Below are 25,203 nucleotides of genomic sequence, written 5' to 3' on the forward strand. Positions count from 1 at the left end.
GTTTCCCTTTCCCACTAGTGTTACTCCCCTGGGAAGGGAGGGAGCTGGCAGGAGGCAGGTGGGTGCAGAGAGGGCTTGTGGGAGGGGAAGGAAGAGGGGGAGGTGCCTTCCCTCTGCTTCTTTCTGCCCAATCCAGTGTCCAGGAGCTAGGGGTACCACCGCCAGGGCAGGAGAGAGAGAGCCACCCTCTTGCCTTTGTGAAAGAGCAAGATGGGTGGGAGTGTGAGGCTGTGGGGGTGGGGGAGGTGGTGGAGGATGAGACACCCAGGCCCCTCTCCCAGTGGCCCAGTGGGATGTGGGCATCTTCCCACACAGCAGGCTTGGCCCTGGGATCAACCCTGTGGGGTGTCCACAGTGGGCTTGATGCCCTCTTGGTCAAGCTGGGGCCCTGACAGGGTGGTGGCTGCCTTTCCCACCTTCTACGAGGGAAGGATAAAGCCCAAGGATGTCCCCTGAGCCCAACTTAGTTCTGGCCAGCAGGCCACATGTGGAACCACAGAGTAGAAAAACCTTGTTTTATTCAGCCCCGGCCTGGGCAATCTTGCGCTGCGGTACGGCCAAAATATAAAAAATAAAAAAACAACAACCGACAAAATAACGTTGTAGGGGAAAGTTAAGTACACAACTAGGCCTGGCATCCGGAATCCCTGTGGTTTCAGTCCACGATCGCTCCCTGAGGCGGGCAGGGGAGGGTGCTCCCGGCGTCCAGTGGCCCCCCCTGTGGGTGGGGGGCTGGACCCATTGGGCCGGGCTTGTCCTGGCAGGAGGCTGCCGGGGAGCTGGGCCTGCTTTGGGAGGTGGGGAGGTTGGCCGTCTGCACATCCTCTCCCCAATCAGGATCTAAGGAGAGAAGGAGCCCAGGTCAATGGCAGGCTGAGCCCCCCCACCTCCCCCCGCTGCCTCCCTGGCCAAGTGCCTCTCTCCCACAGTCCAGATCCCGTGCTGGGGGGCAGGCGTGGGTCTCCATTCCCTCAGCAGTCTGGGCTCAGGGAAAGGGGCCCCTCACCCCCAGCTCCCAGAAGAGGGGTTTCGCAGACTCCCACCCAGGACAGGGTCTGGGCGCCACCTCCTCCCAGGAGCTCCAGATTGCTTTCTAGGCCATTAGCAGAGCTGCTACTGTCTGGAAATACTTTCTTGTTTTTTCTAACTCAGTACTTTTGAAAAAAGTCCTCCTTTTTCCTCTTCAGAAACATGATTGAAACCCACAGGCGTCAGTCCCGTGGCCTTTCTGGGAACGCTCCGTCCGGCTTCCTGTGCACTGGCCCAGCCGCCCGCCTGTGGTCAGGGTCGTGGAGACGCACTAATGAGACCTGAGCCTTTCCAAGCACTTATGTAAAGGGCTCGGGAAGAAGGGCCCCGGCATTCCCCGTGCCCGCAGGCCCCTGGGGAACTGGAGGGGAGCTGGGCAGCTTCTCTGTCCCCCAGCTGAGGGGCCCAGCTCATGGTGCCACCCGGGAAGTGGGAGGCCATTTGAATCCACCCTTCCCAGTAGCACCAGAGGGGATGTGGGCTCCCTGCCCGCCCCCATCAGCCCCCCTTTCTCATGCATGCCCCGGCCTCCCTCCCTCCTCTTTCTCCTTCCCTAGAATTGCCTTCCAGAAAACCTCTACTGTGGAGGTGATCCCTGGATTTTTTTTTTTTTTTTTTTTTTTTTTTGTCTTACTGTCTCTTTAGGGCCACACATGTGGCATACGGAGGTTCCCAGGCTAGGGGTCCAATCAGAGCTGTAGCTGCCAGCCTACGCCACAGCAACTCGGGTTCGAAGCCATGTCTGCGGCCTACACCACAGCTCACGGCAACGCCAGATCCTTAACCCATTGAACAAGGTCAGGGATCGAACTTGTGTCCTCATGGATGCCAGTCAGGCTCATTAACTGCCTGAGCCACGACAGGAACTCCAATCCCTGGATTTTTGATGGCTGAGTGAGACAGGCCTTGAGAAGTGAGAAAGTGCTGGAAACCCAGGCCCGTAAAAAGGCTAAGTTGCCAAGGAATGGGGCAGGAGTCAGCTGTTTCAAACACACTCTGTGACTTGGATAATTCTGCTCTCATTCTGCTAATGAGTAACATAATCTCTGAATCACACTAGAGACTAGTGTTCTCACGGTGTGGTGGGGGGCTATGAGCAGTTAGCTTAGTGGTAGCAGCCAAGGGTGAAAGGGCTATCTCTAAACACACACCGAGCCTGACCCTGGTCACATACCTCGCCCTAATCCTGGTCCCACATGGAGCCCTAATCCTGGTCACACGCTGAGCCCTGACCCTGGTCACATACCAAGGTCTGTCCCTGCTCACACACTGAGCCCTAATCCTGGTCACATGCTGAGCCCTGACCCTGGTCAGAGGCTAAACTTCTCATACCTGTCAGCCACTAATAAGCATACATGTTTGGGGAAAGATGCTTCTCTGGGCCTTGGAATCTCTGCCATTTGTCCCCCGGCTGAGAGACTAAAGCTCTAGGAGACTACTCTTCTTTCCTTTATTTTTTAGATGGAAAAGGGGACGAGTTGCTTTGGCCTGATCCAGCATTCAAGATTCATATGGAGTGGGGTGGGGTTTCTTAGTGAGTTTGTAAGGGGGGAAGTCCCTCTGCATGCGGGGAATCAGGAGAGAGGCTGAGGACCCTGCCCCGGAGCTAAGTGTCAAAACCTGGGCCCAGAGCTGATCCATTCCCTCTGCAACCTTGGGGCCCAGTTCCCACTAGAATCACTCCTAATCTGGGACTGCTTAATTCAGTCCACCTGATATAGACACTAATGCTCACACAGCTGCCAGGCATTGAGACCACTGTGAGGGTTCTCAAACACACAGACATCAGGCCTTTAAGTCCTCCTCGAAAGCCCGCCTGGAAGTACTCACGAATAGAGTAGTTGAGAGAGGGGAGGTGAAGTGCCCAGTGTCACAGAACTAGGACTTCAGAGCACATGCTGCTTTACCCAACCATGCCACCTCCTGCTGGTTCCCACTGGAGGAAGGATAGGGAGTCACCCCCGAGATCAAGGCCTGCAGCCCGAGCCCCGCACCCCATGAGCACATGGCTTGGGGTGGGCATGGACCAGGCTTCTCCTGCTCGGCCTGCAGGCTGGCGCAACAGCAGCTATGTATGGCCATCAAGGTGACCCACGTGTCCTGCGTATTCCATGCAGCCCCGCCGGCTCCTCAGGTGGGAGAGGGGCTGCAGCAGGGAGGTGGGTGGGGGAGCACTTACTGGACAATCTTGCAGTTTGTTGCAGAAACGTAGCGACCTGTATAGTGGATGTTGCATCTCACCACATTGTTGGTGAAGTCAGACTCCAAAACAATGTACTTTGGGTTCACGTGCACCTGAGATGAAGGGGAACAGAGGGAAAAGGGATCTAGTCAGGGTCAGTGCTTCGCTTGGTTTCAGGGACGGTGGCAAGGCAGACAGGCAGACAGACACAGAGACAGAGGGAGATGGAGAGAGACCATGTGAGGCCAAGAGAGGTGGAGAGCTGGGGGGAGAGGCAGAGAGACAGGGAGAAGAATAAAGAGACAGCTCATAGTCAAAGAAAGCATCATCGGATCACCCTTACTGGAAGATGGGAAGCTTCCTTAGAGCCAGAGCCCAGGCCAGGGGGCCTCCCAGGGGCATTCCATGTCAGAGAGGTTGAGCCACTGCCCCAGGGAACACAGCAGTGGGTGAGGGGCGGAGCAGGGGCTGACCATGCCTGGTCTCCTTGACGTGGAGGCTCGGACCCTTTCACCACATATGCGTGCCTAGATGACCTGTTGAAGGCCTTTCTGATGCCAGGTGGCATCTCCTGCCCAGGAGCCTAAGGCACCTGACACTCATTGAAATGATGGCCCAATTAATAGCCTGTATGAAGAGGAGCTATCAGGACACCAGGAAATCTTTTAAATGTTGGACTGATTCAGGGAGGGTGTCACTGGGGTAGGCTGCATGCAGTCTTGCCGGCAGAACACTTAAGAACAGTTGCGATGATGTTAGATTTAAGGTACATCCCTTGGGGGCAGGACTGTGCATCACTTGGATCCTCTGTGCCTAGAATGCAGAGGGGCCTTTGTATGTGTTGAGTGGATAAATGAGGGAAGGAAAGGAATACCCTTGACAACCCTGGCCCCTGGGGGGAGACTGAGCAGAGGCCCCACTGAGCCCACTGAGGTGCTTAGGATGGGGCTGCCATTAGCTGCTTCCAGGTTGCTGTGTGCTGAACCCAGCCACCCAGCCCCATCTTCTTAGCATGGAGCAGGGGCCCTGCAGAGTGAGCCCCACTCTCACTTTGCACCAGCCAGGGAGAGGCCAAGATCTGGCTTCCCCAGGTAAGGTCATGATGACGGGGGGGCCCCCGCCAGCCTGCACGGATGTATCACGTTGGGCTGTGTGTCCTTAATGTGCTTTTCAACTTGTTCCCCCAAGGGAAGGGGCACTGCAGTGAGCGTACTGGGGGAGGGGTTCATGCCAGAAGGGACTATTGGTCGCAGGAGCCCTCGTCTGTGCAGGGGTCCTTTGAGGGGCTGAGGGTCTCTCTTGGGGAAGGGCAGTGTGATGGCACAGAGCCACCTTGGCTGAAGGTTGCTTGGTGTCTTTATGGGAAGAGGCTGTGTTTGCCTGAGACCAAGGCCTTCAGGTGGGCCATGCAGACATTGGGAACATTGGCAGCTGGGGGCGGGGAGGCACACACCCAGAGGGTAAGGTTATCTCAGAAGCGGGGACTGAGCCTGAGTGCCAGCTTGGAGGAGTGTCCAGACCCAGGGCCCCACCTTGAGGATGTAGTTCCCAGGCTGCACGTCGGTTATGTCAATCCACTGGCAGTCGATGTCCGCGTTGTATGTGTCATAGCAGCCTGGGCTCAGGCCCTAGGAAAAGGGACAGGAGCAGAGGTTAGGGTACTGTGCGCTCCCCAGTGCCACCCCATGCCCACTTCAGCAGCCTGGGGCCTCCTTCGTCTGTGCTTTGTCCTGATCCTGGCCCAGGGTAGCTGCTCGGAGTGGGTCTGTCCCTTCCTAAGCCCATTGGCTGAATGGACCAGAGAGACGATAGACATAACAGCCAGAGGGAGGGATGGAATGAGGGAGGATACCTGGGAGAGATGGATGGAGGAAAGGACAGAGAGACAGGTATGGTCGATGGATACCGTCTGGATGTTGGGCCAGACTGACAGAAAGACGGATGTGGGTGGACAACTAGGTAAATGGAACATTGTGCCATCCAGACTTGGTTGGAATATCCCCTTCTTTCTAAGAGCTGACACCCCCTGGGAATGTTATAGGAAGGGCCTAGGGGTGGGGGCAGTCCCCGAGAGGCCCTGTGGTGGCCTCAGGCCTGGTGAGGAGACATGCGCTCTGGCTGAGCCAAGCACCAGCAGCCTTGGCTCGGCCCATCTTCAGCTTGGCCCAGCCTCCCTGGCCTGCCTCTCCCGCCCAACCTGTGTGTGAGAGGTGCACGCGTAGCGCTTGAGGTTGCCAAAGTCGCAGGTGCTGTCCTCCAGGCAGAAGCTGGCCTTGTGGCCCTCGGCCACTTTCTTGCCTGTGGCTGCGTCCAGCAGGTCATAGTGGCTGAACTCGTCCATGCTGTGGTAATGTCTAGGGGCAGAGAAGAGGAAGAAGGGGGCCTAGTCATCCATGGCTCCCCATCCTGTTCCCTCTGAGATGGGTCCAGGAGACTCTGCTGTGACATTGCCTCTGACCAGTCTGGGCTCCTGGGGCCCCTTGGTCCCTGTGTCTCACAGGCAGCATCCCTGGTGTCTAGGAGGGCACCTACTCAGACCCCTCACCCCCCTTCTTGGGCTCCCACATGTACTGGCCTCCCTTGGCAGTGCTCTGTGTTCTAGACCCTTCCATTCCCTATCAAGACCGATCCTTCTTTGTCCCATCCTCTAGACCAGCTTTTGCTCAGGCTCTTCTGAGAAACCCTTGCCCCAGGGATGGATCCTTGGCAGAAAACACCAGCACTGGCCCTCCCAGTGCTCATGGGAACACTCCAGAAGAGGGGGCAGGAGAGGCCGGGCAGGGCCGCCCACTCACTGGTGGCAGCTGTGCCACTCCCAGGTGTGCCGTGGCCGGTTCGGGAGGAAGTCTGCTGTGCCCTGGTTCTTCACGCGCTGGGGGAAACGCAGCAGCACCCGCACGTCATAGTCGGTGGCCTCTGGGGCATAGGCTGTGCTGCGGGGACAGGTAGGGAGACAGGAGTGGGGCTGGGTACCAGACACAAGTACCCAACTTGTGTGAGGGGCTTCAGCTTGTTCCTGAAGATTCTCACAGCTGACCCCTGCACTGCAGCCAAAGCTCAGGCCTCTCCACTCTGTGAGCCGTCCCTTCCTTTCTGGCCTCCACCATGTGGCTAGCAGCTGGAAGGAAATCTTTCTAAAGCAGCATCTGTCGCGAAAATGACCTTCTGAGGGTCTCTGATGCCTGCAGGTGACTCTCAGCTGGGGAAAGCCCCTGAGGGTGGAGGGCATATCAAAACCTTTGGAGGACATTTTAAATGGCCCCATGCAAGGAATTCCGACCTTCTCCTCCCTCCCCTACACCCTGGGTTCCAGCTTCAAACGCTGTTTGCCAAACAGACGGAACTCTTTCACGCACCTGTATTCTTGCCCATGCAGTTCTCTTGACCCAGAACTCACCCAGCCTCCTAGACCCACCTCAGCTCCCTTCCTCCAGGCAGTCTGCCCTAATTGCCCCACTTAGAAGAAGCTTGACTGCCTGTGAGACCTAACAGTGCTGCCCGCAACACACCCAGAATACACACCCGCCCGGAGCCAGGGTCAGAGGGAGGAGGCCCCCTCTGCGTGCTTGTGGCTTCAGGGCCAGTGACCTGCCCTTTTTTATTCAGGGAGCACGGGTCTGGCACAGATCGCCTGCTCACAATTCACCTGGTAACCCCCAGTTGCCAACTGAGACAGGCCTTGTGAGGAGAGAAGGGAAAAGCAAGAGGACCGAGGGGTGGCAGTGAGGGGACACAGAGGGACGGCGTGCTGGAGGGGCCGGCTGCAGGCACCTCCCTTGTCCCGTCTGCTGACTGCTGACAGCTGTCCTACAGCCTCAGGGGCACTTCCTTGGCTCTCATTAAGGTCTGGGCCCTAAGGCCAGAGGGAGGAGGTGGCCAGTCATGGGGATTAGCTCTCTCTGAGAGGATGTCTGGACAACAGGCGGTGCAGGCTCCTGTCTGCCAGGACTGTAAGGCCCTTGGCCTTGTCTGAGGGAGGCTTGGAATCTGTCTGTGTCTGTGTTGGAACAAAACATCCTCCTTCCCTCTGTTCAGTTAAATCCTGCCCTTCTGTTCGGCTCAGCACACCGTGGGAAACCAGCAGGGTCTGGGTTCTAGGCCTGGCTTGGCCACAAACTCGTGGTGAGACTTGGAGCAAGTTCCTTCCCTTGTTTGGGTCCTGCCTGCTGTCTGTGAACGGGCACCGCTCTGCGGCCCATGCTTTCGATGATCTCCGAGGGCCCTGCCTCTCCGGGGCTTGTTTTCTAGGTCTGCATCCCACGCCCGGCCTTGGCTGATGCCCCAGGCCTTGCCAGCCTCTCCCTCTTCCGACTCCGCACAGCTCCAGCCTGCCAACCACTCCTGGCTCTCCTCCTGCTCTGGGTCACTTGGTTGTGTCATCAGAGGGTGAGGGGCCACTTGCTCCAGCTAGACCAGGAGATCCCCTAGGGTGGAGCCCCCGCCGCCTCCCCGCCCCCCTGCCAAGCCCATCAGGGAGCGTGGTTTGAGCACAAGGGATGCTTCATAAAGATGGAGTGACAGTTTGGTGTTGACTCAAACTCTGTAAAACTCAGCCTCAGTGGATTGCCGTGAAGGCTGAGTTCCCCACCACAAAAGGGATTCTGGAAGGAGCAGAACCATTATTGTTGCTGCCATCTCAGAGACAAGACCCGAGAGCGCAGGCTGATGGGGTGGAACGCACGTGTGGTCTCTGGACTGGTGCCAGTTTGCACACTGTCTGCTGCCAGTCTGTAATGAGACGGGAACTGGCACCAACGCAGCCATCAGCTACATCACTAATTACACTGTTGAGCAGACACTTCCTCTTTGTGGAGCAGAACTTTCTTGATGAAGGAGCCGTGTGTTGAGTGACATTCTGGTACAAGCTCCTTATCTTATTACAGATCGGTGATGGTGGTCAGTACCCTGCGAGGCAGTGAACTAGAGGTTCCACAAGTGAGAAAAAGTTGAGATGCGAAAGGCTTCCCAGATAATGAAAAGGGAAAGTAAATAGTTCCAGGTTTTAAAAAAGGGGAAATAATTAAGAAAAATCAGTGCTTTCAACATAAAGGAATGTCAACAAAAGAAATACGTCCGTGTAAGCTTGAGCTAGTTCTTTTAGTACAGGGAGATGTTTCCCAAATCACCCCTATTTGAACAGAAAATTTGCTGTCAATAAATTTAGAAGCAAGCTCTGCAAGAGGTAGACTCACGGAGGAAGAGCAGAGGATTAGCCGTGCTCAGATAAACTGGTGTGCTTCCCCTCTCTCTAGGGCACCGCGTAACTGCGGCCTCATGGTCCTGCGTGTCCACCGCCCCGCTGGACAGCCACACCTGTCCTCTGTGGGCATGGCTCCATGACCCTGTCCTCTATCTTGAAGGCTTGTACCCTGATAGGACTTCCCCTGGCTCCCCGTGGGGAACCTTCTCACGAGGCCGCTCAGATCAGAAAGGTTTCAGTTCTTCTTGCTGCTCCTCAGTTTAATGACAGGGCAACACATGCCTTTGGGGCCGGTGTGACGATTAAAAGCCATTAAGGTCCTCCCATAGAGCGGTCTAAAGAAATGCTGGATAACCCCATTCCCTTCCCTGCCCGATTCCCTTGGCACAGGTAAGGCCCACAGATGAAGAGGCCAGGGTCGTGCAGCCCTGGGCAGCCTGGCCGGCATGAGCACAGCTTCTGGGTGACTCCCAGGGACTGTCCACTCTCCATCCTCAGCTCCTTACCTGGCTAGACACTTCTCCTCGGCAGCACAGCGCAGGGAGTACAGGTGGGCTCTCTGGACGTAGGTGGACGCTTGCACGTAGTTGGGGTCCGGCACCAAGTCAGGAAGACCTGGAGTGGGAGTGGGAGAAAGGGAGGGGCTTGGCATTGCGGGGGGTCAGGTTGGTCATGGTGAAGGTCGAGAGGCCCCCGTGACCCCAAACATGCTTTGCCATCCTCCTTCCTCCACACGGGCTGTCACCTCCTCCTGGAAGCCTGCCATCCTGAGCCAGGTGTGTGATTTGAACTGCTCTGTCTAGGCTCAGGTGTGGGTCAGGGAGCAGAGGCTCCCCTCTGGAGCTCCGTGCTGTGGGGGCCACGGAACCTCCTGGAAGAGCTGGGACATGAGCAAGACATGGGAGGCTGGGTGGAATTTGGAGCCAGAGAGGACAAAAGAGTATTCTTGGCAGGGGAGCAGTGTGAACAAGGGCCTGGAGGGAGGACCGCGTGAACCAAGTAATTTCCTGACAGAGACACTCCCCTTTGTGTCCTTATTTCCCAGGCCTCTGGGCATCAGACCCCAGACACTCTCTGTTCCTCTCGTCCCTGCAGCTGGCATTCTTCGTGAACCGCCAAGAGAGAGCCCTAGGCTTCTGGCCCCAGGCAGGTCCCAGAAAGCTCCTGGGCAGAGCCCAGGGAACAGTGGTTGGCAGGAGCTGGGCTGGGCAGGAAGGGCTGGGCTCACAGGAAAGCAGGTCCCCAGGGCGGGCTGCTGACCAGGCAGGATTCTCAGCCTGGGCGCCCAGCCTGACCTTCTCAGGATCCCTTTCTTCCTGTCATTGGCCCCCACACCTGACCACACCTTCCCCAGTTGCAGCCTCTGGCCTCTCATCTGAGGAGGGCCTGCCTGGCTCCCTGCCCTGCAGGGCCTGGGACCCAGTGCCCAGGAGGAGTCTGGAGTCTGCTCCAGCCCCAGGATCACTGGCTCCCCAGGATGTGCTAAGCCAGTGGTCTGTCCATTCTGCCCATCCCACCTCTGTATGTAACTTGGTGCCAGTGAGAGTTATGAGGAATCAGCAGAAACCAAACTCAGGTGTCCAGACCCTACGTGCATGGAATAAAGAAAGAAATGTCTGGATGCTGAGCATGTGGAAGGGGTGTGGCTCAGGGTGGAGGGAGATGAGCAGGGGGAATACAGAACCCTGGGCTCCTTCCCAACTCAGCCACTGACTTAAAGGGGAACGGCCTGGGCCTCCAGTCCCCTCCTCTCTCAGGCTGCAGGGATTCTGGCAGATAAATGATAAAATGAAGCTGTAAGTTCTTCTTAGCTTCTTTCAAGCCCTTTGCTCTTGAGGGGCGGGCATGGTGAGGGGGCTTGAGTCATGCAGACAGGCTTCCAGCCCCCTCTTCTTGCTGCCAAAACCCTCTGTCCGTTCCTGGGTCTGGAAGAGGAGGGGGACTCTGGTTTCTATGCTTTCCATTGAAGGTGTCTGCCTGCACACCACCCCTCATGAACTCAGCCCTGGGATTCACAGACCCTATCCCTGCTCGCCCTGGGCCCGGGCCTCATGCAGGAGCAGCCAGGGTGATCTCACCTACTCAGAATGAAGAGGAAGCTTGGAGCACAAGGGTGGGTGAGGATGAGGTGGCTCCTGGCTGATGGGGGCTGTCTTGGCCAGCCTAGGCCCCATTACTCAAGCCCCCAGGAATGCCTGCAGTCATTTCCCAAGGGATCCTCAGGCCCTGAAAGCAAGGGGCCACCTCAGTATCAAGCTGGTTCTCACCCTCTGGTCCCCAGAAGCCTCTGGGTGGGGAGGGTGAAGAGACAGGAATTGTCCCCTTCCCATTAGTAAAGAGCCTTGTCCTCAGCAACATGGGGGTGGGGAGTGGGGGGCTGAAGCCTCATGAGACCCAGGATTTGGCACCAGATGGCCTACCACCCCCACCCCAGGCCCAGTTTCAATAAACACTGCACAGATGGATTCACAAAGCTTTTCTGGCCCGACCCTTCCTCTCTGGGCTATTTCATGAGTTGGCTACGCAGTCCAGGGAAACTACAAGAGCCAGCTAAGAGGTTAGGGGTATTCAGGGCCAGCAAGGGTTGGTGCCACTCCTGGCCTCTGACCATGATTACGTGCTGAATCCTGTTCCTGGTCACACACTGAGCTCTGAACCTGGTCCTATACTGAGCCAAAGATGACCGTCTTCCTCTTACTGTGGCAGAATCTCAGGTTCAGGCAGGTGCTCCAGGAAGTCTTCCCTGATTGGCAGTGACATTCCAGGCTGTACACACCTCTGTCTCCCTGCTATATCTGTATGGATCTGTAATTAGATTTCATCATATTTACCTGTGTCTACTCTCCTCCAGACTACGAGCTCCCTGAGGGCAGGGCCTGGGTCCTGCTCACTGCTTCAGGATTGATTGACCTATCCTGTCAGCCTCTGTCAGGCAAACTTTTTTTTTTTTTTAAACGATTAGCAGCTTAATTCTTTACTATTCCAATCATCCATGAGCATGCTCCTCACCTTGCCCTCCACAGGACACCAAGGCAGAGAGAAGTGCTGGAGGGAATGGAGACTCAGAGAAGGCAATGAATTCGCCCACAGTCACACAGCAAGTCAGGAAAGCCCCAGGAGGAGTTCTCAGGTCCCCACCTCCTTTCAGGACTCTACTTGTTATCCTCCTGTTTATAAAAATGTGGTTTTTTTTGAAGTATAATCTACATATAGTCAAATGCACAGATTTTAGGTGTACAGTGTGCTAAATTTTGACAAATGTATACGCAGTGTAACAACCACCAAGTTCAAGCTGTGAGTTGTGTCTGTCATCCCTGAAGGTTCCCTCTAGCCCCTTCCCAGTAAGAAAATTCCCTCCCCCCTCCATCAACCCAGGGAATTGCTGATCTGCTTTTTAATCACTTTAGATTAGTAATGGCCTTTTCTAGAACTTAAATGGAATCTGACTATTATTTTATGTTCTTTGTTCTGCTTCTCTGACCATCAGGGGTCCTGAGACTCCCTTAACTGGCTCCCTCTGGCCCACCCTCCACTTCTGTCACACCCTCACTGCTCTGGGGGAAGCTGCTAGAAAAGACATCAGCCTGAGAGCTTTGGCTGGGTCTCCTCACCCTCTTCAGTATTCCCGGAGGCCAAGGTCCCTGGGAGCCGCAGGCCTCCTCTCTCAGCTGGTGTGCTTTTCGAGAGAGGAACAATGCCTCCTGCTCCACTGTGTTCCCAGGAGGCAGCTGGGGGCAGTCAGGCCTGCAGGCTAGGGCTCCAGCCCCTCTCTAGGGGCTTGGGCAGTGGGTGGGTTGTGCGATGTTGGAAGGGGATAAGGGAAGGCTTGAGTGGGGGCTTGTTGATGTAGGGGTGGGGGTTCCGGTTTGCTGTCTCTGGCCTGTTGGGCACAACCAGGCCCTCCAGGCAGGATGGCCAATGTTGGGTAAAGTCTGGTTCCAACCAGACTGGTACTCGCCTCCCCTCCCCCACATCCCAGAAGTGTACATTTTAGAGGAAGATTCTGGGGAGAGGGTAAGGCTTACTCAGAAGACAGTAAGAACCATCAGTCCTGAATGTAATTTTGTGGGGGCTAGGATGTCTTATCCAGAAGTCAGCCAGCCCTTGGACCTTGCAAGGGAGACGCTATCAAGTAGGTTCCAGTGGGAAGTTTTTTTCTAGAGACTCCCGTTTTTATAAATACAGAGAACTGAATTTATCGTAATTTTCATTTTTCTCCTTTCAGAGCAAACCGGCCATTATCACTAGTGTATACAAGGCCCCTCTTGTAATTAGATGTTTTTCACCTTCATCCTCGCCCTGACCCTCAGACATAGCCTTGAACACCGTGTCTTTGAATAAAACCTGCAGGGTGTTGGCAATGGGTCTGTATCCTTAAAGGAGATAAATGATACTGTCTTCTAGGTCTCATTCCGTTTCTTGATTTCCAGTCAACATCAACTTTTTTTTTTTATCTTTTTGCTATTTCTTGGGCCACTCCCACGGCATATGGAGATTCCCAGGCTAGGGGTCGAATCGGAGCTGTAGCCACTGGCCTACACCACAGCCACAGCAATGTGGGATCCCAGCCACATCTGCGACCTATATCACAGCTCACGGCAACGCTGGATCCTTAACCCACTGAGCAAGGCCAGGGATCGAACCCGCAACTTCATGGTTCCTAGTCGGATTCGTTAACCACTGAGCCACAATGGGAACGCCTCAACATCAACTTTTAAGATATGTCTAGTTCATTGCTTGTCATTGCTAGATAGGATTCCACGGTACACACCCTCCATGGTCAATCTAGCCGGTCCCCTGGGGGTGGTGCTGACTACTCAAAGGCTGGACAGATGGCCCTGCTCAGGCTCCCCAGTGTTTACTCCCGGCATCCTGCCTTCCATGCCCAGGAGGCAGGCAGGAGCCTGACGTCTTGCCTACTCTGCCAGACATTCTGCGTGGCCCCGGGCAGCCCTGACCCTTCTCCAGGCTTCACTGCCTCCTTTTATACACACAGGATTGTCTTTTTTCTCATTCAGGGCCTGGAGCCTGGGGCCGGCCCCCTGTGAACGCTCTTCCCTAGAAGGAATATGTTGACTGTGGGGTCCAGGCGGCACAGAGGCTGGACCAGGACTGTGGAGACGCCGAGTCAGAGGGCGGCAGAGGCCCCTGGGAATGGGGCCCAAGGCCATTCTGCCCGCATGCAGGCAACTCTGGTCTGGAGGAAGCCCTTCAGCCTAGGGGGGCCCATCAGAGCCTCCAGGGCAGCGAAGACACAGAGCTGCGGAACAAGGACCAGAGTTCTGCATTCCCACTCTGCCCCTGGAGCTTGCTCTGTGGGGGATCCAGGGCCCCTCCTGAGGGCCGATATCCTCCCGCCCCACCTAGGGCGGGCCTGGAGCTGCTGCCTGGCCCACACGCCAGCTCATGGGAAGCCCAAGGTCTGTCTTCCCTTCCCTGGCGGGACTCGGCTGGGGCCTTCTGGCGGGAGACTCCAGCAGGCCATTATGCCATCTCGTCCAACACCCCCCTGTCCAGCTCCCTGCCCTTTCTTCGGCTCCGTTTCCCCATGTGGATGATGGGGAGATTAGACTGACTGTCCCTTGAGAGCAGGTTTGATGGCTCCATAAACACTTGGAGATTAAAATATTTTCAGGAGCTATTCAGTCCATTCTCCAGCTTTGGGCAAGAGCCCAAGACCTCTCACAACCTCTGCAGACGATACTTTAGCTGCCAGGAAATTCTCCCACCGTCTGACCTAAATCCTTCCTGCTTTAGCTGCAATCTGTTCCCTCCTGCTCAGTGGTTCCTGGAAGCGGCCCAGAGTGGAGGGTCTGAGGTTACTGCTGTTGCTTGCCCACACCTCACCTGTTTTCCTTTTGGCTTCCCCTTTTCTGTGGTTTCCGGAAACCACACCCCCTTTGAAATCTTTCGGCCTCCCGCTCACAAGATGTAGACGAAGGAAAGTGGAATGCAAAAGAGCCCTAATCTCTCATGCCTGGGGCTGCAGGATAAACAATGTCCAGCAGGAACCGGTCAGTGGGTTGTGAAATATGTACAGAGCGGGATGTTTTGGCCCCGCAGCCCGACTCCAGAGGAACCCTTAGGTGGGGAAAGCCGAAAGCGCATAGAGCTCGGCCTTGAATAAAGAGGAGCCAGAAGGGCTTCCGGGGTGGGAGCTGGCAGCTCCAGGCCCTGAGAAATAACCATCAAATAAGCAGGACCTAAAATTGTCAGTGCCAGCCTGGTGGTACCACATCTGAGTGACCGGCAGGCAGGCCAGGTGGCCGCAGGATCTGCTGCGGCTCACTATGAAGGGCAATTTCAGCCCAGGGAAAGGAGCTGGGATGGCCATAAAGCCTGGCCCAGACCCTCCAGTGGCTCCCTATTCACTTATGGAGTCAAGTTCAGACTTCTCAGGGTGGCAGATAAGGCCTTCTGTGGTCTGACCTTAACCTGGCCTTCCAGATCTGAACCCTAGGGATCAGTAGGCAGCTCCTAGCACAACTGACCTTTTCTGCCCCTAACCTCTGACCTCCCAGTGTCCTTGTCCTGGAATTCCCTGTCATATACACGTACCCCCCCTCACAGACCTACCCAAAGCCTACGTTATTAGCCTTCCTCTGCCACTGCCTGGCGCCCTGCCCTCTTCCCCCCTCGCAGCGTTTGCTGCTCTCAGACCTGGAGAGGCAGTCCTGGGGCAGGGATGGCCTTGCCCCTCTGGGTGGCAGGACCAGTCTCCGAGGAGAGGATTTATGTTTATCAATTGAGCAGACTGCTCAGGAAGTAGCTGGGGCTGAGCTGGAAGAGGCTGCTGCTCACCATCGTGAAGGAAAGCTACTTTCCCCTCTGGCCAAGCCTTCTGCCGTCTCCTTGCACACCTCACTCGCTCACACTCTCCCCAGTGTGAACACAGCCCCCATCCTGGCAGGCCCTGCTTAGTGGCCCTGGCTGGCTTCCAGAAGCCTCTGTGGATTCTGCAGTCTCCTAGGTTCCCTTCCTGCCCCTCAGACCCTTCACAGTGACCTGAACTCTTTATCTTTCTTACAGAACCTGCTCAGCCCATGGCCCTTCCACCCTAGCTTAGGGCAACTTCTTCCTTTTAGCTGCAAAGGCCATAACCCCTTCTGTTCTGCCTGACCCCTTTCTCTTACACCCCACATCCAATCCATCAGGAAAGCCCATCAGCTCTAGCTCCAGAATAGATCCTGACTGCCCACCACTTCTGTGGTTACCCCCTGCCTGGCCACCAGTATCTTGCCAGCCTCCCCCTTCCTGCCTCCTCACTGTCCATTCCCAGCAAAGCAGTAAGGGACCCTGTTTCAATGTCACCGCACTAGCTCCCCAATGCATGGAGAGTAAAAGCCAAAGTCCCCACAGTGGCCTACAAGGCCCTCCATGGTCGGGACCCTGTCATCTCTCTGACTTGTCTGCTCTAACTGCGCAGGAACACACTTGAAAACCCCAGGGAATTCCTACCTCAGGGCCTTTGCACTGGCTGTTCTTCTGTCTGGGATGCTCTGCCTGTGGTAGCTGCAAGGCTCACTCATGTGCCTCCTTTAAGTCTTTGCTCAAAGGCCACCTTTGCAGCCTCTCCCAACACTCCAGATCTCCCTGACTTATCTCTGTTTTTTCCACCTTCTATTATTTATTATGTTTACCCATGAAAATGCAAGACCCACGAGGGCAAGGATTTTGTCTCTTTTTTAAGCAAATGAATACCCAGCTCTAGACCAGCACCAGCACACAGTAAGGCACTTGGTGAATATTTGTTAAAGGGTTGGATTTCCTTGGGAGATGCTATCCAGATGAGAGCCATGGGGAGGGGAAGGGGGGGGCTGAGGCTGGCCCAGGTCTGGTGCACAGTGTGTTCTGAGAGCTGGCGAGCCAGGCGCGGTGGAGGTGGGCCTGGGCCATGGCATCCTGCCTACCTGGTTTCTTGCTGCTGGGCTGAGGCCACGGCGAGGACAGGGATGGGTCCGGGGCGCCCCTGAATTCCCTGTACCCAGCTAAGGGCCTGGCACCTGTGCATCCTCAGCGAGCACGAGCACAAATACCAGCCCCCCACAGAGAGAGAGTCTGCTGGCACTGCCCTGTGAGCAGAGCCTTCATTATCAGGCGAAGGCTGGGACTGAGTCCAAAAAACCTTTCTTTTGAAAAAGGCTTAGCATTGGGGCTGGAAAATCCATGGTTCCAATGGGCCCATGAAGGGGAGGAAGGGTGGGTTGTCTCCTGAGACTTTGGTGGTAAACGTCCCTGAGGCCTTGACATCCCCATCTGACTACCTTCCTGCTCTGGTTCTAACCCGCTCTCCCCACCTTCAGGTGATGCCGCAGTGCTGGGTTTCTGGGTGCCCCTCAGTGACGGGGAGGGACCGGGTGCAGCCTCGGCTTGCAATCTGGAATCCAGACAAAAAGGCCCTTCGGGTCCAGCTGCCTGTGGTGAGGAGGCCGCTGGGTCAGGGCAGCGGAGGGAGGAGACCCAGCCTCTCCTTCCGGCCTCCCTCCCGAGCGGATTGTGCTCCGCAGGAATGTGGGGCACAGAATTGGAAGCAGGTGTGGGCTGCCTGGGCGGACCTGGACCACCCGCTCCTCCCCCGCCCCTTCCTCTGCTGCCATTCCAGCCACTGCCCTGGGGAGTTTTCCATGTGTTCTTGGCTTGTACAGGAGTGGGGTGGACTTGGGCTGGAACTGCTGGGGAGAGGTGCCCCTTTGAAGGTGAGAGGGCATGAAGATGGGGGCCCCTGGGCGGTGGAGAGAGGGAGGAGAGGGGACAAAAGGCCAGAACCGCCCCCCCCCCCCGCCGCCCCTGCCCCGAAAACACACAAGTGCGGCAGAAGCCTGGAGCCCGTGAGGCCCTAGAAACTCCCCACCTGGCTCAGCCACCCTCCCCAAAGGCTCTGTGGGGCCTGAGAGCTCAAAGCAAAAAAATTCCAACGATTTGTGTCCTAGGGGGTTTAGACCTGAGGGAAACAATTTAACCTGGAGACATAGCTTCCCTGGGGGGCAGGAGCAGAGGGAGGGCTGCAGCGGTTCGGTGGGGGAGAGAGAGTCCAGTCTGGGCCCAAGCTTGGCCACCGATGAACTCTGAGACCCTGGACGAGTTACTGAACTTCTCTAGCCTGGGTTGCCTCCTCTGTGAAACATGGACGTTAACACCATCTACCTCACAAGCTTGCTGGGGGACTCAAAGAGGACATGAACAAAAAATGCTCAGCATAGTGTCTGGTGCCTGTGAAGGGTTCAACAATATCAGCTGCTATTATGAGTATTTAACATGGGGGCCGTCTCTTCTTGCGGGGATGGTTGTTTGAGAGCCAAGGAGAGAGGACGTGGCCTAGCCACTGGATGATCTGAGAGGAGACAGGGAGTCTGCCTGCCATGAGGCTGCCCCGGTCATGATGCCAGCGTTTGTTCCCACACCAGGGCCCTCTGGTTGGCAAACAGGGGAGTAGGAAGAGGACCCAGGGCCCTCTGTCTCCACAACTGTCTGGCTCTTTCCCCCAGGTTCCTCGCCTGAAGACTCCATTTCTTTCTGAAGGAGCAACTTGAGACCACTTCTGGAAGTAAGGAGGGATCCTGAGCTGTGATTCTGCCTCCACCAGTCACCAGTAGGTAGCCTTGGGCAGGTCACTTAACCTCTGAGGGCCTCAGGTTCCTCCTCTGCAAAAGGAGGGGAGTCATAATACCCAGGGTTGCTATGAGGGTTGAGCGACTGTGATTGTGAAGCTCCAAGAACAGTGTTAGGCGCTGATACGCGCTAGAGACGTAGATGTGTTTGTTAAACAAACATGCTGGAGTCTGGAGTGGGGATGACAAGGCTGCAAGCCAACGCCACACGGAGGAGGTGCTCTTTGCTTCCAAAGCTGTGCACACTCACTGTCCAGCCCTCACTCTGTTGCAACCCATGCCCAGAATGTGGGAGAAGTCGAGTATCTACTGAATGACCAAATGGATGTGCAAGGTAAGCCTGAATACATGAAAATTTAAGAAAAAAAAAAAAAAGTATAGTGGTTAAGAACCCAGGATAGGGAGTCAGGCGGACTCCGATCCTGGTTTCACTACTCAGAGGTTGTGTGACAATCAGCAAGTGAGCCTGTCGTCTTAGCTATGAGATGGGATGATGACAGCATTTGGCTGGTGGGGTTGCTGTGGGCATCAAGAGAGATGATGTATAAAGTGCACCGTATACGCCGGCAGAACCATCCCCCTGGAGGTGGCTGTGGGAACTGGCGCCCACGTCCTGCCTCGCCTGGTTCGCGCGGGGGAGGGGGGGGGCACGAGCGTCCTCCTGGGTCCTCTCAGGACGATGCAGAGATGACAGGCACAGACTGAATTCAGGCATGGACACTTTGAGCTGGGAGCTCTCGCTAGGTCTCAGTTTCCCCATCTGTACCAGTGGACCATAATCCCCACCTCTCTAGGAGAGGCAGGGGTGAAGGAAATTGCACATTCACGCCACCACGCTCAGCAGGTGCTCCTCTGCAGAGGGCTGAAGTTGTTATCACCATCCCGCCTGGGGGCTCCAACTCCGGGTGCTTGTTGGGTGGAGGCCTGCCCTGTCCTTCTCCGTATCTACTCTGAGCCTTGTGGAGGTGGGTGGGTGGCCCACAGAGGGGAGGCAGCCTGCGAGGGGGAGGGGCAGGCTGTGGGGGTGCAGCAGGGAGCCAGGGCTGCTCTCAGGGACTAAAGGGCCCTGTCTGGCCTCTTGGAGGCAGGAGGCTGGATAGAGAGGGCTGTGCCCTAGACACACCCCTATGTGAATGCAGGGCTTAAAACACCTGGGCTAGGGGCAATACAGGATGCTGTGGAGGCCGGAGAGAGAGAGAAGGAGGAGGGGAGAGAAAGGAGGTGCCTCAGGTTCTGGAGCAACAGGCTAGAGCATTGAGATTTTGTCCTAAAGACCTTGGGAGCCAGAGAATCTTCTTGACCGGGAGAGTACCATGGTCAGCAGTGCAAGGGTGTATCTGCCCCATGCTTAGGATGGACTGAAAGTGACCAGGGAGGAGGCAGCCACGGCTCCGATTGGCTGTGTGAAGACAGGGATGGAGGACCCACGCCAGGCCAAGCTGGCACAGCCATTGGAGATGCCCTGGGAGGACAGCCAGGCGGCCTGCTCCATGTTACTTTCACAGGGTTACTGGAGCCAGTGAATCAGGCCGAGGGTGTGAGGGGGAGGCCCTGGGAGAAAAGCCATGGTCTCCTAGGGCCAGGAGTCATCTTAGTCCACACGAATGCCACTAGCTCAGAGGTGCTAGGCTGTGGAGAGGCAGAAGCAGGGCCTGGCCGTGGCAGAGGAGACGCCCAGCGCAGGGGATGCAGCCAGGCTGGGAAACAGGCAGCCGCCCTCTGGGCCTCTGCATGGATGTGCTGTGACCAGCAGGCCAGGTATGTGACCTGGGCCTCTGTTGCCTCTCCTTCCCTCCAGTCACGTGTCTGAGACCACAATAGTGCCGGAGGCTTTGGGCAGTGTTCCTCCCCACAGGGTGAGAGGGAAGAGGGTGCAGGCGCCCAAGGAAGAAACCAGGCTCTGGACAGGCGCTTGGAAAGGGCCCAAACGTGGAGGACGTGGGTGGTGCGCACATGTGTTTGGTGTTGTGAGGACACGTCCACGCCCACACACATGCGCACGGGCTGCCAGCGCCCAGCCTCAGACCCCTGGGTGTGCGGCCAGGAGGAATGAAGTCAGTTTCGGAGAATCCGCTCTGGACGCCCACACCAGGCCTGGGGGTCTGATCTCAAGCACAAGGCTTGGCCTTCCCCGAACCGGGATTTTCCACGGGCCCAGCTTAGCAGGGTGGAAAGGGGAACAAATGATGGGTGAGAAGGTACTGCTCCCTCTCTGGCCTCTCCGTGGACCCTGATCTAGCCTGCACCCCCCCATCCCCCATGACCAGAGAAGGGACACCTGCAGAGTGCTGACAGCATTCCTGTCAGCTTGGGCATCTCCTCCTCTGGGAAGTCCTCCCTGAGCTCTGAGCCCTGATGGGGAGGACCGACCCATGGGTTCCCTTAACCTACCCCCCCAGTGCCTGCCCAGTTGTGGCACTGAGGTGCTCCCTTTTCTATGCCTCCTCAGGACAGGGTCTGGATTCATATGTGGCATCTAGTATATTATCTTCAGGGGAGAAATGTCTTCAATCCAAAACAAACCCTGGGGCTCAGGTGCAATGGCCAGAGGTCCTGCTAAGCACCAAGGACCCCCCCACTCCAGACGCGGCCTTGCCCGGGCTAGTCCCCTCTGAACCTCAAGAACTGAGAGGCCAAAGAGGAATCTTAGAATGCCCACTGGCTTAGGGCACAGCTGTCAAGTCCCAGGCCTGGCTCAGCCAGCAGTGCTATTTGAGGCCTCGGTTTTTCTCTTCTGCCCAGAGGCGGAGCTCTTCTGGCCGAGCCACCCTGTGGTCTTGCATTCTAAGAAAAGCCGCCACAGAAGTTTAGCCTATAGGTAAAACTGCTCTCCTCCAAGGAGTTCTAGGAGTAGCTGAGGCACAGCAGACACACACCCAGCTGCAGGGATGCAGCAAGTCCTGGTGAGGCTCAGATGAGGGTGAGGCGGCCTTTATCACATCACAGAAGGGCCCTCTGTCTACCTCCCGACCTGAGCTCCTGCGGGTTCTCAATGTGGGACTCAGCCTCCACTGGAGTGCGATCTATGTCTTGGATGTGGGGGAGGGCGTACTACATGGGGACACTCCTCTCCCCTGGCCGGGAGCTCCAGCAGGCCCTGGAGAGGCAGGGGTTGCCACTCCTCTACCTCAGCAACAGCCTCTCACCCCAAATCAGTACGGCCGGAAACAAAGCAGTGTGCCCGTGCTGACAGAGGCACAGGACAAAGGCTGGGGGTGCAGTACCTGGGTCCCTGGGCCCTGCAGTGCTCAGCCCTCACCTGGTGGGCCTTGCACAGCTGCCTGCATGTGGAACAGAGAATCAGGCGTGGAGAACCAGGGCATTAAATGAAGCCTACAAGAGGCAAGGCTGGGCTAGAACGCATATGCACCAGGGACTAAATAGAAAACCCTGACCAAAGCTTACTTGGGACTTACAGAGACAGAAGCAGGAAGGGGAATTCTAGGACATTGGAGGTTAGGCCAATAGCTGTCCAGCCCTGGCCAGACCACTAGTGGGCCCTTGCCAAAGTGGCCTGCCTGCTAACCACACGTGTGGAGTTGCTCATCTGAAGAAGGAAGCTGCCCCTTCTGCTGTGTCCTCATGTGCAGATGGCTTGGGCTTTCCCATGATTAGGTCATATCTTCAACACCCCCTGTACCCATGTCCACAGCTGCCTCCTGGGACTCTCCAACAGGGCCAGGACAAGGGTGACTGAGGCCCTGGCCTGGGGTGCAAAATTTAAGATGGCGCCTAAAAACTCAGTAACTAAGAAAAGTAATAATATTTGAGACAATATCCCACTCCTTTTTTTTTGGCCACACCCATAGCATGCAGAAGTTCCTGGCCAGGGATTGAACACACGCCACAGAAGCGACTGGAGTCACAGCAGTGACAATGCAGGATCCTTAACCTACTGGAGCCACAAGGGAACTCTGAGCCAGTATTTTTACAATTCAACACTGATGCATAAAAATATCTGTGATGAACAAAACATCAAAATTTCAAATAAAGACATCAGTATTGCTGATTTTTCAGTCTGCCTCAGGCTCGAATACAGTTTGGCATGGCACCCTTACTGGTTCTATTTAAAATCAGGATATTTTGTTCATCTTTTTTTTGGCATTTTTTAAAATCTAAAAATGTATTAAACTATTCCTTATCTTAATTACTGAGTTTTTTGGCACCCAGGCCAGAGCCTCACTTGCCTCTCTAGTCCAGACTTGCATTGTCCCCCCTGAGGAGCTCCCCCACCCCAAGAGCTCTGGGTCATCTAGTCTGCTCTCCTGTCTTGGGCCAGAACCTTCCTTAACCTCCTGCTCATTCAGGCCAAGCTCACATATGCCCAGTGACTGGGAAGTTGCCACACCCCCAGAGGCATCTCCCAAGGCCTTTCTGACCCGTATGCTCCCTTCTTCACCTTGAGAGGCTGGCAGAGGGGCCCCTCCAAGTGTAGACAACATGCCCTGATGGGAGAGAAGGAGAAGCGGGGAGAAGGGTTCCTTTACGTTGTCCTCAAGTGACCCAAGCCAGTTCTGGAAGGCGCCTCCTTCCAAAGCCTTGTCCAGACCCACCACCTTCTACCTTCCCAAGCCAGGGTCAGGGCCTGCGCAAATCCTGGTGCCAATGACGATGGTAAGGCCAAGGAGGGAAGCATTGGGTTTGCCGTCGCGGGCGAGGGTGCGGGTCCTTCCTTAGGAGCTGGGGGATGCTCCCCGGAAAGGAAAGGATCTGGGTCTGGGCGCAAGGCTCTACTCACCTCGACCGTTCTGGTTGGGCCGGTACACGCTGCCCACACTGAGGCGGCCCTGCTGCGCGCCGCTGCGCTCGGAACCCGGTGGGGGCGCGTCGGAGCTGCGCACGGGCAGGTAGGGAGGCTCCAGCACGCGGAAAGGGGGCTGCGGCTCCACGGCCCGCGGCGGGCTGTAGGCCTCTGGCGGCATGTTGCCGTAGGGCGGGTACCAGCCGAAGCGGGGGTCGCCGCCGTAGGTGCCGCCGTTGGGCTGCGCGGCGTCGGGGCCCGAGTCGGGGTAGGCCTGCTCGAGGCCCGCGGTGCCCTCGTGGTACAGGCTGTGCGAGTAGCGGCGGTCCAGGCCGTCGGCGGGCTGCGGTGGCGGCTGCGGCGCGGGCGGCCTCTCCAGGGCCGGGTAGAAGCCCTGCGGCGGGTACTCGGGCTGCTCCTCGCCGCCGCCGCCGTACTCCTCGTAGCGCGCCCGGGGCTGGGGCTGGAAGGGGTAGACGACCCCCGCCGAGGCCACGGCCGCCGCCCCTGCTCCCAGGCCGCCTCCCGGGCCGCGGTAGTACACGTAGCCCTGGTCGTAGGTCCGCGACGCGGGGTCGTACGTCTCGTACTGGCTGACGAAGGGCGCCTGCGGGTAGGGGAACTGCTGCGGGAAGGAGGGCGGCTGGCGGTAGGTGGTGGCGAAGGCCGAGGCCGAGACCGAGGAGGCGGAGCCCCCATGCCGTTGCTGGGAGACGGAGGTGCGGACCCGGGCCATGCCTGTGCTGTCCCCGACGGCCACTTCGCGCCAGTTGTCGGGCACCTGGCCGAAGCCAAAGGGGTGCCGCGCTTGGCCGCGCACGGTGTCCGAGCCGACGCGCCCGGGCAGGGGCAGGGATGGGGCCTGCCGACGCCGGAGGCCCCCCTGGCTGCGCCGCTGCGGGGCCTGGGGGGCTCCGGCCAGCAGCACTCGGGAGTTACCTTCGGAGCGCTGAGGCCCCGCCGGCACGTACTCGGAGCCCGAGTTGAGCAGGCTGTACACCTGCCCGTTGTTCTCCCACTGGATCAGCTGCCGCCAGCGTCCCGGATCTGAGCCCTGCCCCGGCTGCGCCTGCTGCCCATGCACCAGCACGCAGAGGCAGGCGCCCCACACTAGGGCCCCCAGCTGCCAGCCGGCTGGGGCCAGAGCCATGGTGGCCCCTCTGCAGAGGCCTGATGGACCGAGAGGCTCTCGGGAGTGGCCCCCTGTGCCTGCTTTTCTTCCCACGGCCTCGAGGACAGGACGGCTCCTTGCCTGCCCCAGCTCTAGCTTTGTCCATCCTGGCCTTGTCCCGAGCGGGACCGCTCCTCCGATGACAGCATTTCGAGGCCAAGGGGTCAGGGCAGGGCAGGGGCGGTGCCCAGGGCTGCAGGAGGCTCTCTGCAGGGCACTGGGCAGGCAGGACTGCCTGGGGGCCTTACATGGCCAGCCCGGCACTGGCTGGCCGCTTGGCTGGCGCTTTCCCACTCTGAATGAATAAGCAACAGGCTGGGAGCGTCAGGAGGTTTTGGGCAGCCTGGTCTGCCTGCTGGGGCCTCCTCCGCGGGGCCCTATGGCCCGCCGGGTTTTAGCTATGTGGCCTGTCCCACAGCTGCTGTGCTCCCTCAGTCCCTGGAGCTCCCAGCCAAGCCGCAGACCTGCCTTTGAGGAAGGGAATGAAGTGGGGAGTAGGAAGGGGCCCCTGGGGACTCAAGCCTGGTGACTGGGGCCCTGGCAGGCAAAATGGGGCTGAAGTGGCAGCACCGCTCAGGCCATTTCTCTCTGCTTTAGACCCAGCATCCTTGGTCTCACCTTACTAGCTTCTGGTTTGGGTTTGAATGAGCCCTTGACTCCTGTCCACTCCAGTCTCTCCCCAGGGCTCCCATTCTCCAAAGCAAGTGCTGAGACACCCTCCTTGTCAGTGGGCTTTCTTGGGGGAGTTGCTGAACCCGCAGCTGAACCATCCTTTGATTCTTTGACCTCAGGTGCACCTTAGTTCATTGGGCCTGAGTACAAAGAAGATGGAACTTCAGCCTTTTCCCTCTTGGCACACCCCTGGGGCTTTGCTCTCCCAGTTTGTAGAATGGGGGTGTGTCCCTGTGCTGAAAGGAACTTGCGAAATCATAGGAGAGATCAACTTGCTGCCTATCGTGTGTGGTTTCTGTCCTGCATCTCTGGAGTCGACATAGCCTAGAAATCACTGGAGTATACACAGGGATAAAATGAAACCTGGGGCCTGTCTTTGATACCGGACAGGAGTCATGGGGAGGCACCATGTGCCGTAAGCACAGAACAGCAGAAGGGGGGAACTCGAGGAATGAGCTAGTCCAGCAGCTGTGATTAAGCTGCTGGGTGATCTGGGGCAAGCGCCTTCCCCATTCTGATCCAGTCACCACATCTGATCAGTGGAGGATTAGACCGGCTGTTTCCTCAAGAATGCTTTGGCAGGTTCTCTAGCCTCTTGGC

General features: G+C 57.1%; 1 protein-coding gene and 1 long non-coding RNA gene across 4 annotated transcripts in view; one reads left to right on the forward strand and one right to left on the reverse strand.

Moving 5' to 3' along the window:
• Nucleotides 501-24,252, reverse strand: LOXL1 (lysyl oxidase like 1). The gene is made up of 7 exons (XM_005666170.3): nucleotides 22,758-24,252; nucleotides 8,918-9,026; nucleotides 6,007-6,144; nucleotides 5,409-5,565; nucleotides 4,744-4,839; nucleotides 3,209-3,324; nucleotides 501-840 (listed from the first exon to the last, which is right to left on the reverse strand). The coding sequence occupies exons 1-7, from the start codon at nucleotides 23,908-23,910 to the stop codon at nucleotides 834-836; spliced, it is 1,776 nt and encodes a 591-aa protein (XP_005666227.1). The 5' UTR covers nucleotides 23,911-24,252; the 3' UTR covers nucleotides 501-833.
• The window catches only part of LOC110261566, a 123,828-nt gene continuing 111,668 nt past the window's right edge, over nucleotides 13,044-25,203 (forward strand). For 2 of the 3 annotated variants that reach the window (XR_002345835.1, XR_002345836.1), the window contains exon 1: nucleotides 13,044-18,353. This is a non-coding gene — a long non-coding RNA (uncharacterized LOC110261566). The remainder of the gene's footprint in view (nucleotides 18,354-25,203) is intronic. The other variant, XR_002345837.1, reaches the window with a different exon arrangement.

This window comes from Sus scrofa, chromosome 7 (assembly GCF_000003025.6).
Source record: "Sus scrofa isolate TJ Tabasco breed Duroc chromosome 7, Sscrofa11.1, whole genome shotgun sequence".
Taxonomy (NCBI): domain Eukaryota; kingdom Metazoa; phylum Chordata; class Mammalia; order Artiodactyla; family Suidae; genus Sus; species Sus scrofa.